Source organism: Microcebus murinus, chromosome 31 (genome assembly GCF_040939455.1).
Source record: "Microcebus murinus isolate Inina chromosome 31, M.murinus_Inina_mat1.0, whole genome shotgun sequence".
In the NCBI taxonomy this organism is placed as follows: domain Eukaryota; kingdom Metazoa; phylum Chordata; class Mammalia; order Primates; family Cheirogaleidae; genus Microcebus; species Microcebus murinus.
In genome coordinates, this window is record NC_134134.1 from 3,672,374 (window position 1) to 3,692,419 (window position 20,046).

The 20,046-nt window shown below is 37.5% G+C and overlaps 2 protein-coding genes across 2 annotated transcripts in view; one reads left to right on the forward strand and one right to left on the reverse strand.

Moving 5' to 3' along the window:
• LOC109729190 (KRAB domain-containing protein 5-like) overlaps window positions 1–20,046 on the forward strand; it is a 445,983-nt gene that overhangs the window by 108,009 nt on the left and 317,928 nt on the right. The window lies entirely within an intron of this gene.
• The window catches only part of LOC142865668 (uncharacterized), a 284,849-nt gene continuing 270,681 nt past the window's right edge, over window positions 5,879–20,046 (reverse strand). Inside the window, 1 exon segment of the mRNA XM_075998850.1 lies at window positions 5,879–8,435. Within this exon segment, the coding sequence (XP_075854965.1) occupies window positions 7,198–8,435 (1,238 nt within the window). The 3' untranslated portion in view covers window positions 5,879–7,197.

The following is a 20,046-nucleotide window of genomic DNA, read 5'->3' on the forward strand; positions in this document are numbered from 1 at the left end:
ATTATTTAAAACTTAAAAATATATCAATAAGTTTTGATTTAGTTATCTCATGCCAGGAAGTTAGAGTTAGGGTGACTTTAGGGGAAATTTCAAATTTAGGATAAATTATACATTAAAAATATAAATTATTATATTGTCCATAATGGCAGCATTAGAAGATTATTACAATTCAATAGATATATTTAGGTAAGAATACCAGGGTTCTTCTATTTAGAGGTCTATGAATTTTAAAAAATGAACAAACTGACACTTTGTACCCTTTGATTTTCTCTTTCCTCATCCCACTCTTTGTGGTAACCACACTTCCCACTATGAAATCAGCTTTCTTTAGATTCCACAGATAAGTGATATCATACTGTATTTGTTTTTCTGTGCCTGGCTTCCTTTACTTAGCATCATGTCCTCCAGTTCAAAACAGGTGTCACAAATGACAGAATTTCATTCTGTTTGACAGCTCATTGTGTAAATGCAGCTCATTTTCTTTATCCACTCATGTACTGGTGGACACTTAAACTGCTTCTATACCTGGGCTAGAATGAATAATGTTGTAATGAATATGGAAGGAAAGATATATATTCTACATGCTGGTTTTGTTTCAATTGAATATGCATCTAGAAACGGGAGTGATGGATCATATGGTAATTCAATTTTCATTGTTGAGGAATCACCATACTATTTTCTACAAAGGCTGTATTGAGAAAATACATTTTTAAGACTCAGAAGGGAGGAGGGTGATTGGGATTAAGGGACCAAATCTCATCTACAGCGTGAAAACTATATTCATTGAATTAATAATGCACTAAATGTCCTCAATTTAACACTATATAATTCATACATTTATCAAAGAGAGAAACACGACTGGAGCCCCCCCAAATTTATTGAAATACAAATAAATTTGTCTGTCCTAATTTATATTCACAGCAACAATATGCAAGTGTTTCTTTTCTCCACATCCTCACGATCACTTAGCATTCATTCTATTGAGAACAGGCATTCTCACACGTGTGAGTTAATAGCTCATTGTGGCTTTAACTTTCATTTCCATGATGATTAGATAGGTTGAGCATTTTCACATATATCTGTTGAACATTGATTTCTCTGTTTTGAGAAATGTCAATTAGTTTTATCATATCTTTCCCAAAGTATGCCTAGATAAAATCATCACACTGTGTCTAACATATTCATATACAATTATTTGTGAATTAAAACAAAAACATAGCAAAATAAATAACAATGACCAAATAAGATGATTGCACAGGAATAAAAAATGGGTATTTGATGTAATACACAAATAAGCCACATTCCAAATATTTTATATTGGAGTACAGACACAGAAATGAAAATAAAGGAAGAAAATGACCAATTTACATATCAACTTTCAAGAGAGGATCATTTCTTTGTGTCTATTATCTGTTCCCCAAAATATCTGGCTTTATAGTTAAATGCATATGAATATGTCTCTCTACATATGGTAAATCCCACCATTTCCATGTCTATGTTTCATTGTTTTAGATTTGGATTTTCAGTGGAAAGTTAAACATGTCATATTGCTGATTTTCTGAGAACTCTCCTGGAGGCTCCTAAGACATTATCATTTGTCAGACACCTCCACCATCGCCATTCTAAAACTTTACTGGCATGCGTTCCTTATCCTTATCTTTTACTCATGGGAACTGTTTATTGGAATCAGTCTGCAGGAAAGCTGACTTTCCTGGTAATTGTGCCCTATTTACTTGTATAAACTTCACTTCATGGGCTACTTTTAACAAATCCTTACATAGTCTGTATTTTCTCAAGGCTCGTAAGGAGATATGGTTGCCTGTCAACCTATCTCGACCTTGGGGCGATTCAGTCCTGGTCACCACTCTTTTAAATAAAATAACTCCTCTGGCTTGTAGAATAAAAAGAGTCATTGGTCTGACAATCATGGCAGTAGTTGGCTTAATAGCTGTTGCTTCCTCAGTTGCTATTGCTGGGGTTGCATTACACCTTTCTGTGCAAACAGCTGATTTTGTTCCTAAGTGGCATGATGTTTCACATAAATTATGGAAATATCAGCAAGAAATTGATACTCACCTGGAAGGTAAAATTATTCAGATGCAGAATACAGTTCAGTGGCTGGGAGACCAAATTCAGGTTTTGACAACTCAATATTTTTTTCCATTGTGATTGGAATTCTTCCCGTTTTTGTGTCACTCCTATTCCTTTCAATAGTAGTCAACATTGGATGTTATTATGAAAATTGTTAAATGGAGGCCAAAACCTAACTGGTGACCTCCAAAAATTAGTACAGGAAATCACCTCTGCTTTTCAGGACAATCTGCCAGATTTTAATAATGAGGAGTTCTTTTCTGGCCTGGCCAGTCAATTGTCACAGGCCTATCCTTTGGCTTCATTAAAAACAATGCTCAGTAGTGTTGGGAATAATTTGGGTGTTCTCCTCCTTGTATTATGTTTTTTGCTCTTAATCTACAGGTGCTGGCAAAAAAGGCAAGCAACTCAGCAACAGCAAAAATAAAATGTCATGGCCGTGTTCCAGTGTGTTCACCTTCAAAATTAAATAAAATCGGGGGAGATGTAGGGGACTGACATTATATATTCCTAGTTTAAGAATTAAATTTAGTGAGTAATGTACGGGCTCTACTCAGAGTGTTTGAAAGTAATGTGTTCCGGACAGGGTCTCTGTGATAAACAAGGTGTTGCCTAGAGGCATAACAAAGGACCTGAGCTGCAAGTAAGCAAGAGCTGCCCAGCCCCAAGGCAGTGGGGGTCTGGAGGCCACATGATAAATACATTGTTCCTCTGAAGGCTGCTTAAGCCCCTTAAAAATGGATGGCTACTCAATGATGGATAAGACCCCTCAAGGGAGGGGTGACCTAAGCCAGGCACAGCTGCAGGGGACCAGCCTAAGAGAAACTGGGGGCGAGAAATGCTCCCTGTGGCTGCCTTGCCCATCCTTGCTAATCTTGCTGCATGATCTATGCCTGGTGCCTAAAGCAACCACCTGGAAACCTTGAGTAGGGGACATCTGTGTCCTTAAGGCTATGTGTTCCAGAATTTATGGCCATTGCTGCAATGCCTGGGTGGTAATGTACAAGGAAGTAACTTCAATTTTTTAGAGTATAAAAATATAACTTACCCAGTGTATTAACACTCAAGTCAACCATCTTTGTATGTGTCTCTGTGTTTTCTTCTGTGTTCTGTGTTCATCCTCCATCCTGTAAATAGGCCACAGCACTGTGGTTTTAGGAAAGTGTACAATCGGGGGGGGGGATGTCTTTTAAAGGATACATTATTTCTGCTGGGTAGAAAGAAAAAATTCAAGAGATATACTGTATACAGCATGCTTACTATACTTAATGATGATGTATTTTTAAAATATGCTGAGAGAGTCAATGATAAGTGTTCTTCACCACAAACATGATAAATATGGGAAGTAAAGCATCTGCTAATTAGCTAGACTAAGCATTAGACAGTGTTTGTGTGTGTATGTACTTCAAAACATCACATTTTACATGATAAATACAAATAATGTTATCTGTCAATTACAAGAACAAATCAGTAAAATCTTTGAAGTATAGCACTGTTCCAAATACTGAGCCTGGATCTTTGTCATGAGCTTAGCTGAACTGTATCAAAAATATAACATTTTAGTGCTGTTTTTGTCATTCCATTTGTCAATCATAAGCAAGGAAACTCTGATAATTACCAACAGATTCATAATCCAGCACAGAACACGAAAGGGGCTTAGACGATTTTATTTGAAGATAAAGATGCCTGTAACTTCCTCGTGCTGATTATTATGGTATAGAAGACACTAAAGAGGTATGTGGTGCTGACTGTCCTACCTCTGGCCACTGTGAGAACAGAAAACAGAAATTGGATTGCATCCCAAATCACTGATGAAATTTTCAATCAAAGACTGCCATAATCCCTGAGATTCCGAGAGTCAGTGACCAAACTGTTGGCCACAGTTAGATGACTAAAAATGAAAACTGTGTGTTGCACACTGCACTCATTAAAATGAAAGAAGATAGAGTCATGTAAAATAAATTATCTAAGATTCAAATATCAGATAAAGATTATTCCAATTATTTTCAATACACAGAAATCATTCTATTATATTCCAACAATGAAAATACATAAGCATAAGTAGATTCTAGATGGATGCCTATGTTGTACTATAAGTAATTCACAGAAAATTATATTCAAACTTATTTATTTACCTAAACTCTCTATTAAGAGAATGCCAAATTCTCATTTTTCTATATATAGTATTTACGATATGCATCATACACTAATTAATGCTTTACTTATTGTAATTATTTTCATATTTATGATATTATATGTTAGGATGTAATAACATTTTGCTTTTACAAAGCAAACAACACTGCATTCTGGATTTAATCCTCTGGCACTAAAAATTGATTTTCTTTCTTTGTACTTTAAGGCTCTAAATTTAACCTTAGGACACTGAATCTCTCTAATCTTAAATAATCAGAATGCTGTATGTATAGCCTATAAATGGTCTCAAGCTCTCTAGTTAATTTTTTTCCTCCAAATTAAAAAAAAACTCTACACTTCTCATCAAAACTTTTAAAGTACTGTGTGAACTAGCTGGGGGTGAGTACAACAGTGAGAATATTGTAGCCCAAGCACAGGCAGAAACAAGAATGGCTTAGATACAGTTGTAGAAGGGAATGAAGACAAAAATGGCCTAAAATTAGAAATAATTATGAAATGAAAGCAGCAGAACTTCCACTTATAAATTCCAAGAGTTGGTTGTTCTGTAGGTCCCTTCACTCCACATGCATAATCAGTGATTTTTTTACCCTGGACATTTTCAATCTCTTCTCTGGAGCCACAAGCTCACTCCCACAGAAATATTGACTGCTATTTATGAAGCATCTGTTACATATCTAACACTGTTCTGTCCTTATTTATTCTATTTAAATATAAAATCAACTCCATAATTTATAAATCCTTCTTAGTGTTTGCCTGAACAAAGTAGCCTGATAATGTCAATAAATCAATTGGTTCGATCAAGAAAAGTAAAAGAAACAGTAATCAAAAAGGTGCTTTCAAAATGCTTCCTAAATTAGAATGAAAATATAGAATGTAATAAGTAAAATGAAATTACTACACTGCGGAATTACTCATACCTTCAGGTAATTTTATGAGCACCATTAAGTTTTATAACAATCCTTGTTGCAATTGCAGATCAGGTCATACAAGCTATATTTAATGAACTTTGAAATAATAAAATAACATAATAGACCTAGCATGAGTAATAAGGATATAAGAACAGAGCACTGGCATGGGCAGGTTTCGATTCAGAAGCTTTAGGGTTTTAAACAATTAATTCAACATAAAGCGAACAAAATATTTCCTTTCAGAATCTTTGAAGTTTCTAGTTTGCTAGTAAATTCTCAACACTTTTGAAATTACCCATTTTTTCTAATATTATTCTTTTCTGTTCAAAATAGTCATATATCCACATTCACACAAACATAATTACTTACTCTGTAAATATACTACAACTATAGTTCATCTTAACCGTGATGTATTTGTATATCTGATTCAATATAAATAAAAAACATGCTTATTTTTGTTTCACTGGCCAGGAAGGTTGCATGTAGAAAGAAAAATGTAGGATAGAATGTAACAACTACTCATTCTGTGTTCAGAGATGTATGGCTTTTTGATAAGTGCAAAATATTTACTATAAGCATTACAGTAACAATGTAATTATAAACATAATGAAAAAAAAGCTTTGAGAACAGTATTCTTCAAAGTAGAGCAACTGATAAAAGGATCAAAAATGATGTCTTTGTATTGTGTAGCCCAACAGTACATTTTTACAATCGATTTCCTCCAACTTTGAGTAACATAGGATAGGTTAATGTTGTTGGCAAAATAGCACTTTATTCAATCAACAACATATTGGAAACAGTAAAAACATTTTTAATTTAATGAAACAAATTAAGTTTACATGTAATCTAAAAATATTCCAAATTACATTCTATTTTATTATCATAATGTGCAATAGTAAAACAAGTTATTTCTAATATTGTCATTTTTTCATTCTGATCATAATGAGAATATTACTCTATATACCTACATCATACATCACTTGAAATACTGGTTTTTATAAGATAACTCCATAGTACCTATTCATTTCATAAATCTTACATCTCAGTGTTTTTAATTTCCCATGGAAAAGTATATGAATAATGCCTACTTAATACAGAAAGACTTCTAACAAATGTGATGCAGCTATCATTAACCACACACATTCACATACATGCTAAGAATGAAAGCATACCATCAATTGTATTTAAAGTTGAATAATATCAGTATTTGCTTGTGAAAAATAGCAAAAAAATATATACTTTATTACATTTTCACCAAATCCTGACCACAAAGTATATTTTACATGTAATTATAACTCTCACAAAATCTCTGTCTTTGTTAAAGCTGACATACAAATAAATCAACTATTTTAACTGGGTTGTTCTCTATAATCAACAATCTGGTTTTAAAAAATGTGTGAACGTGTTAGTGCATTAGTGTATTGCACTGTGAGTCCTCTGATATATGTTTTGACTTGATTCTTCAGTAATTGCATTCTGAAATGTATTAAGGTAGTTTTAAGTAGCAATTGTTTGTTTTTCTTAAAGGTATATCTTTTGCATAAATATTTTTTCACATTCATTATATTTGTAGGGTTTCTATCTCTTAAAATTTTGGTGATGTTGAGCAATATTTGAGAAGATATTGGAGCATTTCTTTCAGTGTAAGTTCTCCCATGTCCAGTAAGATCTCTGTTATAACTAAAGGTATTGTCAGCAGTCTACATTATTATTTTTTTTACTTTAAGTATAAGTACTGTTGTGCATTTTAAGGCTAATACTTTGGTAAAGCACTTACATACTCATTATATTTATCTCGTTTTTATCTAGTATGATTTCTTTGATGTGGAATAAGATGTGAGCAGTTATTAAAGACTTTGCCACAATTTTCATATTTGTAGAATTTTTCTCTGATATGAATTCTTTTATGTAGATTAAGGGGTGAGCACTGGGAAAATGCTTTGCCACATTCCTCACATTTGTATGGTTTCTCTCCTGTATGGATTCATTTATGTAGAGTGAGGTCTCTGAGGCAAATAAAGGCTTTGCCACATTCTACACATGTTTAGGGTTTCCCTCTAGTATGAATTCTTTTATGTTGAGTAAGGGTTGAGAACTGTGTAAAGAGTTTGCCACATTCCTCACATTTGTAGGGTTTCTCTCTGGTGTGAATTCTTTTATGTTGAGTAAGAGTCCAGCACTGGATAAAGGCTTTGCCACATTCCTCACATTTGTAGGGTTTCTCTCCTGTGTGAATTCTTTTATGTAGAGTAAGGTGTGTGCACCAGGTAAAGGCTTTGCCACATTCCTCACATTTGTAGGGTTTCTCTCCTGTATGAATTCTTTTATGTTGAGTAAGGTATGCACACCTGGAAAAGGCTTTGCCACATTCTTCACATTTGTAAGGTTTCTCTCCGCTATGAATTATTTTATGTTGATTAAGCTGTGTGCACCAGGTAAAGGCTTTCCCACATTCTTCACATTTGTATGGTTTCTCTCCAGTGTGAATTCTTTTATGTCCAGTGAGGTCTTTAAGCCAGATAAAGGCTTTGCCACATTCCTCACATTTGTATGGTTTCTCTCCAGTATGAATTCTTTTATGTTGAGTAAAGTGTGTGTACCAGGTAAAGGCTTTCCCACATTCCTCACATTTGTATGGTTTCTCTCCAGTATGAATTCTTTTATGCACAGTGAGGTCACTTAGCCAGATAAAGGCTTTGCCACATTCCTCACATTTGTATGGTTTCTCTCCAGTGTGAATTCTTTTATGTCGAGTGAGGCTGTAGAGCCAGGTATAGGCTTTCCCACATTCCTCACATCTGTATGGTTTCCCTCCTGTATGGATTCTTTTATGTCCAGTGAGGTCACTTAGCCAGATAAAGGCTTTGCCACATTCCTCACATTTGTATGGTTTCTCTCCTGTGTGAATTCTTTTATGTAGAGTAAGGAGTGTGCACCAGGTAAAGGCTTTGCCACATTCCTCACATTTGTAGGGTTTCTCTCCTGTATGAATTCTTTTATGTTGAGTAAGGTATGCACACCTGGTAAAGGCTTTGCCACATTCTTCACATTTGTAAGGTTTCTCTCCGCTATGAATTATTTTATGTTGATTAAGCTGTGTGCACCAGGTAAAGGCTTTCCCACATTCCTCACATTTGTATGGTTTCTCTCCAGTGTGAATTCTTTTATGTCCAGTGAGGTCTTTAAGCCAGATAAAGGCTTTGCCACATTCCTCACATTTGTATGGTTTCTCTCCAGTATGAATTATTTTATGCACAGTGAGGTCACTTAGCCAGATAATGGCTTTGCCACATTCCTCACATTTGTATGGTTTCTCTCCAGTGTGAATTCTTTTATGTCGAGTGAGGCTGTAGAGCCAGGTATAGGCTTTCCCACATTCCTCACATCTGTATGGTTTCTCTCCTGTATGAATTCTTTTATGTCCAGTGAGGTCACTTAGCCAGATAAAGGCTTTGCCACATTCCTCACATTTGTATGGTTTCTCTCCTCTATGAATTTTTTTATGTCGAGTGACTACATCAAGCTGGGTAAAGGCCTTCCCACATTCTTCACATTGGTAGGGTTTCTCTCCAGTTTGAATTCTCTTATGTATAGTAAGTTTGGAGGAATGCTTAAAGTCTTTTCCACATTCTTCACACTTGTAAGGTTTCTCTCCGGTATGAATTTTCCTATGTCCAGAAGGTTCTGAGCTGTGGTTTATCATCTTGCCAAATTCATTACATTTGAATCTTTTCTCACCAGTATGTTCTATCTTATGTATATTGAGATTTGAAGATTTGGTAAAGACTTTTATACATTTATAACATTTGACGTTTTTCCTATGGGTATTTGACAAACACTGGGTAAGACCATTGTAACATACTTTCTGCCTCTTACACTCACCCACACACTCCCTGGCTTTTCTTAAGTGTACATTTTCAGGGCTACAGGTTCCATATAGTCTCATTATTGATTTCTGAGACGAATCTTTTATGCCCTGCCCTGGCAATAGGTCTTGGGTGCAATGGGAAGACAGTTCTGAAAGAAAGAAAAATAACAAAATATTTCACTAACTAGACTCAAGTGAATATACTTCACAATTTGAATATATATGACTATACCAAGCACATTAGCAAGAAAGCACAACAGAATACCATGATCTCACTTCCATCATAGAGGTATGACCTTAAAAATATACTTGCAAACATGACTTTTTGAGAAATCATAACGGCTATGAATTCATAACACCCTAGTTGAGAATGACATCAACAACCATATGGAAGTGGAAGGAAAGCTTGTAACATTTACCCACCAAAGCCCTTCCTCCCCTCTGATATAGAGCAATCACTTTAGTAGTAAAATCTCATCTTTTGGATTCCCTGTGAAAAGAGAATATGACTATTGACACATGTGTCCAAAGATCTCTTTTTTGATGGTGTTTCCAAAGGCTGGCTTCTATCTTCCATGACAACTACCTCACCCTCAAGGAAAGATATTCACATATCAAAAATACAATTCTGCAGTATTATAATCATGGTGTAAAAGCATTTAATTATGCTATAAAATTTGAAAGAGAAAATAAAAGCCATCATTGCCGCATGTTAATTTTTATACAACATGAAAATACATAATTACTGGCATCGACATTGTAAAGTTGAGGGCAAATGTAAAGGTTAAAAATTTTGTATGCAATTGAAGTGAAGTAGTTACTAGTTTAACATATGTTGTGACTTCAAAACATTTTAGGAAATTCTCATAGCGAACATCAGGAAAATGTTCTTAGAAATACACAAAGGAAGATGAGCAAAGAAAAAAGATATGTCATTAAAAATCAGTGAGGCACAATGCAGGACAAATGGAGAGGAAAGAAAGAAAAAAATAGTGACAATAGGTATATAAAATAATTAACATTAGGGTAATTGTAAGCCCTTCCCTTTGAGTAAATTATGGAAATATTTATGTACTAGTATCTCTGGTCAGAAGACAAAGTTAAATAAAGGGATTAAATAACCCAACTATAATCTCTCTAATGAGACTTGACTTCATGCCTGGTGAAAACAATATACTAACACTGGCAGGACATAAGATATACCATGAAAACCTTAAGCATATAAGAGCAGTGGAATTCAAAATTATATTCAGCACATTACATTTGAAGTGAAAATGTTATGGTTTATAAAATATACTTCAAGTCAAAACTGCCACAAGAGACAAACAAGGACATTTACTATAAAAAGAGGTCATTCACTGAGAACCTATGAAAATAATACATATATATGACATCTATTTTTACCTCACATCAAGTTTCTCAAAGATATGTAAAAAAAAGCATTGACATAATTGAAGATATGAACTGCAAAATAATAGGATACTTTGATATTCCACTTTCAATAATAATAGAGCCAGTCAAATTATTAATAAGAAAACAGAAGATTAGAAAACACTCTAGAGCAATGACACCTCACAGATTCACAGAGAACACTCTATAGAATAATAGTAGAATATACAATCTTGATAGCTCATATATCATTCTTCCTAAAAAACTACCTTTTCAGCCACAAAACAAGTCGTAACCCATTTTAGAAAATTGAAATTTTACACACACTTTAAATTTTGACCAGAATTGAATGAAATTGTAAATAAATAACACAAGAAACACAGGAAAACTCACAAATATATGAAGATAAACAACACACTCTTGAACATGTTCTTGTTCAAGGGAAGAAGACCTGATGTTGTGAAGATGTCCAAAGTGATCTACACGTTAAATGCAATTCCTTTCAAAGTCTCAATTTTATTTTGTTTCAAAAATAGAAACAGCAATCCCCAAAATAATATGAAATCTCAAGAGACTGCAAAGATCTGAACAATCATCAAAAAGAAAAAGAGTGCTATAGGTACCCACAGTTCCGCATATTAAAAAAAAATCCTACAGTGGTCAATGAAGTTTTCCACTGGCAGAAAGACAGACTCTTGCATGAATGAATCAGAGAGAAACACAAATATAAACACTTGCATATGTTGTAAACTAAAGAGGTATCTTCAAACCCATATATTTTTTCACCATTATTGACAAAAGCTGGTAGATGCAAGCAACCCAAACTGTCCTTACTAAACAAAAGGACAAATACAAGTAGAAATTTGGAAATAATAGATTAGTTCTCAGGTTTAAAAACCCAGATAATCTAATAATGTCCACAGTAGAGATAAACCTTGATGACATTATGCTTAATGAAATGTCAGTTACAATAAATCAGATGTTTTATGATTATACTTGTATGATATTTCTAAACCAGTTACACCCCGAGAAACAGAAAATGTAATGGAGTTTATCAGCACTTAGGCAAGGGGGGAAAATGGGTAGTTTTCTCACGTGTATTAAATTTTAGTTTCACACAATACATATATTCTAGAGATATATTGCATAATGATGGACATATATTTAAAGAGACTGATGTGAATAATTAAATGTAAATCAGGTTGTCATGTTTGTGGTTTTACAATAATTAAAATAAAAATTATATCTGAAGGAGATACACAGTTATGAAGTTTTTCAAAACTTTCTTACATTTGACAAAACTGTTTCTTTTTCTTAATTTAGAAATATTATGGGAGTAAATCATTTAGATTACATATATTGCTTTTGCACTGACTGATTGGACTACAACTGTGCCCATGCATAGATTGTGTGCACCACATCCATTAGGTGTCAATTTTCCCAATGCCTACACCCACTTCCTACTGCTCAATACCTGCTGAATTTTATTTCCATTTGTTAACGTAGGTGTTGATCAATTGGCAACAATATGATAATGAGTATGCGTGGTGCTTGCTTTTCCATTTTTGTGATACTTTAATTCAAAGAATGGGCTCCAACACAATCCAGGATAATACAAGCGTTATTTAACCACTGATTTTTTGAGACTCAGCAGTACTCCATGGTATACATACACTAATTTTTATATGTATTTATACATATATTTATATATATGTATTAGTAAGTACCGAGGTTGTTTCCCCATCTTTGCAATTGTAAATCTTTAGGCCATAAACATTCAAGTCAAGATATCTTTATTTTAAGATGACGTTTTTACATTGGGTAGATTCCAGATTGTGGGATTGCTGGATCAAACGGTAGTTCTTCATTTAGAATTTTGGGGATCAGGCAAGATGGTGGATGAGAAACACTGCCAGGCAGACTGTCTCTGCAGAAAAGACATACTCTGACAAATAAGAAGAAGCAAGCAGACAAGTATACAGCCGGCGAGGGTTGGAAGGAGGGGTACCGGAGACTACCAGAGACCCCATGGGAGGAGGTTGTGGAGGAGAACTGGAAGCAGAGACCTCCTGAATAGCCTAAAGACCAGCGGCAAGGGTAGGTTGAACTGTTAACTTTCCCCTCCCTTGCATCTCAGACTGCTGGTGGGCTCCCCAGTGGTAGGAGAGACCTGCCGACATCAGCCCAGAGTGCCCCTCCCTGACAGCTTTTACAGGAAGCAGAGAACAGAACTTTGACCCCTGTTGATGGCATTGGTGGTGCCTGAGGGCAGGCTGACCCAACCCAGCTCTGCCCAGACTCACTCCAAGATCAGTCCCCACTGAGGGGGAGAATGAGGATACATCCAGAATCCAAGACTTTGAGGCTGCAGTGAGCTTCCGAGATGCCATTGCACTCTACTCAGGTTGACAGAGTGACACTCTGTCTCAAAAAAAAAAATTCTTTACCATAGATTTTATTAAATATACACACATATTTCCATGTCTGCAATGGAATGGAAAGCAGTCAGTACCTGCAGTCCCTTATAAACCATGAGCAGGGCTTTTGTTCTCACTCTAACCTTAAATTAACTACACTGAAGAGAAATAAAGTCCTTAGATAATTTAACGGTAAGGGACAGGGAAGCCTGTATCAAAGATTAAGATAAGGAAACTCAGGCTTGCCAGAACCATGGAAGCAGAGTTTTGCAAACCACTTTTCAAGGTCTGGCTTCCTCCTTGACCTTTGGACCTCTCTCCTGTCCGTCACCTGCTTCATTCACTGCCACCTACCTGGGTGTTTGGCGACTGTCTCCTTTGTCTTCACTTTCCAGGGCTCTGTTCTTTGCTCCAGACAGGTGATCAGGTCTGGCTTAGAGGCAACAAGACCTGTTTTATTTGAAGAAAAGTGACATGACATTTTTGAGATTCTTCCATTACCAATGGTGTACTGTGCTCAGTAGAGAAACGGGAACAGTACAGAAGACCCTAAAACAAAATTAATCCCAAAACACTAATGCCTGACAGACACTTTATAATATTTAGAAAGTACTTAAAATTTGGGGGGTCCTTAGCTCCATTACCCAATACTTGTGGAATCAAATATTGGTGGTGGAAATTGGATTGTAAACAGTGAGCAACAAAATCTTATGCCACCAAATTTTTGGAATTATCACTAACGAAGAGTGAAAGATACTGATCAGTTCAAGAAAGAGAAAGATTAATGTCAAGATAAAAAAGATTGAAGATTTTCTTTCCTATACCAAGAGATTTCAATTTTTCCTTGGAAACAAACATCTGAACTTCACTCATGCAAAGCAGAAAATCCCAGAAAAATTCTGCATAAGTAGAATATAAAATTCTTAGTGGGGAATAAAAATTATGTATTGAGATGATCTTTACCCACAAACACTAAATTTCTGTAGTTCTCTAACATCACATCCCTATAGAAATTCCGCTGAGCATTGTCAAGACATGCCCACTCCTCCAGAGAGAATTCTATGGCCACATCCCTGAATGTCAACAGTCCCTGAAAAACAAAACAAAATGAAACACATATTTACCAAGTGGTCATGTGGAGATTTCACTGCTGGTGAAATAACAGAGTAAAGAGAACTGGTTCTGACTCATATGAGTAACTGGAATTATTCAAAACGACAATTTTTAACACAGAAATATTCTCTAATGTGTTATCTGACTCTGGGGAGAGACAATGACATAAGGTCCACAAAACTCATGTAGATATTATAGTTTTTTGACAGATAAGGTATAAAATTCAAGTTACCAACACAGGCATTTATATTTTTGAGTACTATATTTATATCATACAGCACAAGTCATGTATATTTTTCAGATAGAAAAGTCATGTTCAATTACATGGTATTAATACTTCTTCAGTGTTACAAAGATTTCAATATGTACAACAATGAACTACAAATCCTATTAAAATAGATTTTCATTTCAAATATCTGGGGCGAAGTTGAGTTGCTGAATTTCTAACAAGCTCAGCAGTGACATCAACGCTTCTGGCCAAAAGGGAATATTTTTCAAACAATTGGAAAGCAGCAGAGCCTGCCTTTATCTCAGTTCATCTAACCAGGAAAGAAAGATGAGAGCCTTTATTTTCCAAAGCAGGTTATATGCAAAGGGAATCTAAAAAGAAAACGGGAGCTTCCAGATAAAATGTGATGGTTTATGCCCATGATTAGGTAAAACTACCCAAGGTATTTAATAATTAAGAAAAAAAATAATTAACTCTATACTAGAAAAATGATAGAAAACACGTTAGCCAAGTGAATAAAATTAATGTCAACTATAATACAACAAATTAGTATCAGGTGTCAATGCACACAGACATACCACCACTGCTGTGATATTTTGATATTTTTAGCCAAAGGAAAAAAGTAAATTATAGTCTGAATCTAATCCTGAACATCAGTTTTATGCAAAGTTCAAGCTACTGATATCTATTTTGTTCTGTAATCTCTAATGAGGTATTTAAATAGTCTTTCTTTAGTATCCTACAGAGGAAGTCTCTTCTAATTATTCTTTTTCTCAGAATGTTCTGAGTTATTCTGAACAATTAATGTGTATTCTATTAATCTTATTTTACACAGAACTGACGGAGCATGTAGATAAAACCTAAATGGTACATGTTACCCGTCTTCACTGATATCCTAGAGACTGAACTCATATCTAATAGTAATCTTGGGCATCCAAGATTCTGCTTCCAAGATCTTCAATAGCTACAAAGGGAATATTTTTAATATTGGAGGTTATAAAAGTATGGTGACAATTGTTGATAGCCTACAAGAAGCCTGGATGGAAAGAAGGCTCTAGTATATAGACAAAAAGAATTTTTCAGAGATTCTTGACTATCTTTAAGAAAAAGGGGAAAAAAAGCAGTTGAGATGAACAGATTAGGTACAGAAATCAAAGGAGAAAAATTCAAGTTTGCAAAGTCTGAACATGACATTCCGAGAGGAAAAGTGAATACAGCCACTGACCTGGGACACATTCACCTGAGAACCAGCCATTTCTTTGTCTGCTTCCTTCTCTGAAATTCCTTCTGTGTTAAGATTATCTGGAAAATTCACCCTTGCATCTTGAGAGTATGCATCTAAAGGTGTCAGCACAACCCTTCCCCCTGATACTTCCGCACACAGAGCAAAAAGACCATGAAGTGCAGAAAAAATTGACACTGCCTTGTCCTTTATTACAAGAGAGAGTAAGGAGCGTCAAACTCCTACATAAATATCAAAATTTGAGTCTTTTCTTTCCTACTCTCAGCTCCCCTTCCCTCCCACAGTCATCAGCAATTTTTGCACAGGAGTGGATATATGGACCACACAGACCTGTCCTTATAAAATACAAGCAGAGCAGGGCCTGTGGCCTTCCTTTGGAACAATGTGTGAATTCAAGTCTCGTGGATATATCTCAGAGCCCTTGTATTTTCCCCTAGCTGCAACTTAGCACCATGTGGGCACTTCATTAAAATCACATCCATGGTCCCACCTAGACCAATGGACACTCTGTAGGAGAGGGCACAGGTGATGGTGCCTGGAGGGAGAATCTCTTAGAATGTGCCTACAAATCATTTGGTAATCTGGAGCCCACTCTAAGTAATGTGATCCTAGAGCCAAGGAATTCATCCAAGGGGTCCATGAATTGGCTTCCTGAAAAAGTCCCCTGTGAATGCTGGCGTTGCTTCTCCTAGACCCACTATGAGAAGCACTCAGCTATAGACAGCAAGAACAGCACATAGAGAGCATCACACCCAACACTCTTATGACAAAAATACTTTTGGTCCAAAGTGAAGACCACCAATTGCCAGCCTGAAACATGGCATTCTACTAAAAGATTACAGAGGCTAGAGAAAACGGCGGTGTCTGAGTAAGTCTGCATTTCGAAAACAACATGAGCCATGCCTTAATGCTACATTTCCTGGGCATGTAGGATGTGTTCGCAAGTATGTTGCATCAGTGGTCCCCAACCTTATTACAGGTACCTGGGACCATTTTCAAGGAAGACAATTTTCCCCCACACTGGGGAGTTGGAGTATGGTTTGGGGATGATTCAATTACATTGCATTTTTTTGTGAATTTCAAATTACTACATTGTAACACATAATAAAATAATTCTACAACTCGCCATAACTGGTGGATCACTGTGTTACAGTGGTGGAAAGTTCCAAGTTTGGGAGTTAATTCTCATAATACCCTGGGAGGTGAATACCAAAGTCCCCATAATTTCCAGAATTTAGGTGATGGGCCCACCCTGTTTCCTTTATTTTTCTTTCTTTCTTTCTTTCTTTCTTTCTTTCTTTCTTTCTTTCTTTCTTTCTTTCTTTCTTTCTTTCTTTCTTTCTTTCTTTCTTTCTCTCTCTCTCTCTTTCTCTCTTCCCTCCCTCCCTCCCTCCCTCCCTCCCTTCCTTCCTTCCTTCTCTCTCTCTCTCTCTCTCTCTCTCTCTCTCTCTCTTTCTCTCTTTCTTTCTTTCTCACAGTGTCTTGCTCTGTCACCCAGGCTAGAGTGCTATGGCATCAGCCTCACTCACAGCAACCTCCAACTCCTGGGATCAAGTGATCCTCCTGACTCAGCCTCCTGAGTACCTGGGACCTCAGGCATGCACACCATCCTCAGCTAATTTTCTCTATACACATTTTTCGTTAACCAATTAATTCCTTTATATTCATAGTATAGACAAGGTCACTCTTGCTCATGCTGGTTTTTAACTCTTGACCTTCAGCAATCCGTCTGCCTCAGCTTCCCAGAGTGCTGGGATTACAGGCCTGAGCTGCCACACCTGGCCCACCTCATTCTTTTAACTATCATGATTTTAAAAGAAAAATGTAAGGCCGGGCGTGGTGGCTCACCTAGCACTAGTACTCTGGGAGGCTGAGGCAGGCGGATTGCTCAAGGTCAGGAGTTTGAGACCAGCCTGAGTAAGAGTGAGACCCTGGCTCTACTAAAATAGAAAGAAATTAATTGGCCAACTAAAACTATATAGGAAAAATTGGCCAGGCACGGTGGCCCATGCCTGTAGTGCCAGCAACTAGGGAGGCTGAGGCAGGAGGATCGCTTGAGCCCAGGAGGTAGAGGTTGCTGTGAGCTAGGCTGATGCCATGGCACCCTAGCCTGGGTGACAGAGCAAGACTCTGTTCCAAATAAATAAATAAATAAGAAAGAAAATGGTACAGAATAAAAGCTAAATATAATCAGATGGAACAGATAGACAAAGGAAAAGTGGACTGTAGTTTGCAGGGATTTTTCTATTGTCTTTATATTTACTGTCTTGTAACTTGTGCAGCAACTGCTAAATGCAGAGGAATACACAAAAGGCCTCAAAACAAATAGTCTTTTGTCCTTATCTATCTGAAAGTCTTTGCTTCAAGCCCCCCTGGTGGACCCCAGAAACAAACCATGGAAGATTGCTCTCTGATCCATAAATCTCTCTTTGGTCTAATAAACTCTATTATGTCTTTTTTTTTTTTTTTTTTTTTTAGACAGAGTCTCGCTCTGTCACCCAGGGCTAGAGTGCCGTGGTGTCAGCCTCACTCACAGCAACCTCCAACTCCTGGACTCAAGCAATCTTCGTGCCTCAGCCTCTCAAGTAGTTGGGAGTACAGGCATGTGCCATCACACCTGGTTAATATTATATATATATATATACATATATACATATATATGTGTGTATATACATACATATTTAATTTTCCAGCTAATTTTTTTCTATTTTTAGTAGACACAGGGTCTCGCTCTTGCTCAGACTGGTCTCAAACTCCCCACCTCCAGTGCTCCTCCCTCCTGGGCCTCCCAGAGTGCTGAGATGACAGGCGTGAACCTCTGTGCCCGGCCTCTATCTTGTCTTCAAGGGGTGCCTTAGAGTAATTTTAACACCAGAGGGGAGGGACGAGGACCACAGGGCCTACAGCTCCTCCCACGCATGAACCCCGCTCCCCAGTCGAAATCCTTCCCTGATGACCCTGCCATAGTCCCTGCACAAGCTAGGGGAGACACAGGGCTGCACCTTGGAACCACCCGGAGGAACCCAGCTCTCAGCCGCATGGCCTGAGGGCAAAGCTGGGCTGGTGCATCCTCATGTCTGCAGACTCTGGACCGGCGGGAAACCGGGGACCTGCCCCAGCCAGTTCTGATGAGTTTCAAACCCCCTAGCACAGCCGCCATGCACACTCACCATTTTCTCACTTCCGTGGTGCCCAGGGATCCTTCCTGCAGATGAATCCACAGGTGAGAGGGCGGCAGAAGCAGAGGGTCACCTGAGTTCTGCAAAGCAAAGAAGAACTGAACACACAGACGACAAACCGGAACTTGGAGGACTCGAAGGAGAAAAAGACCGGGCCAGGTCCCGGAAGTCTCGCCCTCCGACTGCGTGCCTGATTGGACAGTTCCCGCACCAAGATTTCTGATTGGGTAGAGCTCCAGGCCACACCCCTCGGAGCCCTGACTGACATATAATGGGATCCCACCCACTAATGGCGGCAATCAGGGCTTTCTCTCTGGTGCTTCCCGGAGGATGTTCCCATTTAACCTTGTATATACTGTGTTTCCTCGAAAGTCACCCGACCCCATACAATAAGCACCTGCAGGATGTGTAAGCACACGCACCATAGACGCCCCACCCCGAAAATCAGCCCTAGTGATGGGTGTGGCTACGCAGCACATCTGCACAACCCATGCGTGTCGCTGGGGGGCGGACAGAGGAAGAGCAGCCCTTCTCATCTGCCCCCTTAAAGCTCTGTGGCTAGACAGGAGACATGGGTTCTAGATGGTTCTAAAGGAAACAGAGTCAGAAGACATTCAGGATGGGATCCGGGCTTTGGAGAGTGAGGAGGATGCTCTAGAAGAAGACGACTTCACTCTATTTGAATCCATGGAGATGGTTGTACCGTGCTTAAAAAAAAACACATACCCTGAAAATAAGCCCTCGGTTGTCTTCTTGAGGGAAAATAAATAAAAGATCCTGTCTGATTTTTGGGGAAACGTGGTAGGTTATATCCATGTTGGACGCAGTGACTCACACATGTCATCCCAGCACCCTGGGAAGCTGAAGCAGGAGGATCGCTCAAGGACAGGAGTTTAAGGGAAGGCTGAGCAAGAGTGAGACCCTGTTACTACTAAAAAAAATAGAAAGAAATTAGTCGGACAAATAAAAATACATACAAAAAAAATTAGCCAGGCATAGAGGTGAATGCCTGTACTCCCAGCTACTCAGGAGGCTGAGGCAGGAGGATCCCTTGAGCCCAGATGTTGGAGGCTGCTGTGAGTGAGGCTGATGCCACAGCACTCTAGCCCAGGCCACAAAGTGAGACTCTGTCTCAGAAAAAAGGAAAAATAAACGTTATCTCCATTTATGAATAACATATATCATATTCAAAATTGGAAACTGTACAATGACAAACATTTTAACATTTCAGATTTGGTAAAGGTGGTTTTTTTTACTGCTTAATGTTTCTGATACACTTTGGTAGGTGTGGGGGTTTTCTGCTGTCCTGATCTGTCTACTTTCATCAACACCACTCTGCTTTAAGTACAGAACATTTATTTTCAAGTGTTTTAACTTCTTATGGGAGAAGAAAATCTCATTGTGTGCTTCCCACTGGAAGTTTGGCTATACTTATAAGTTTGTTCTTCCATGTGC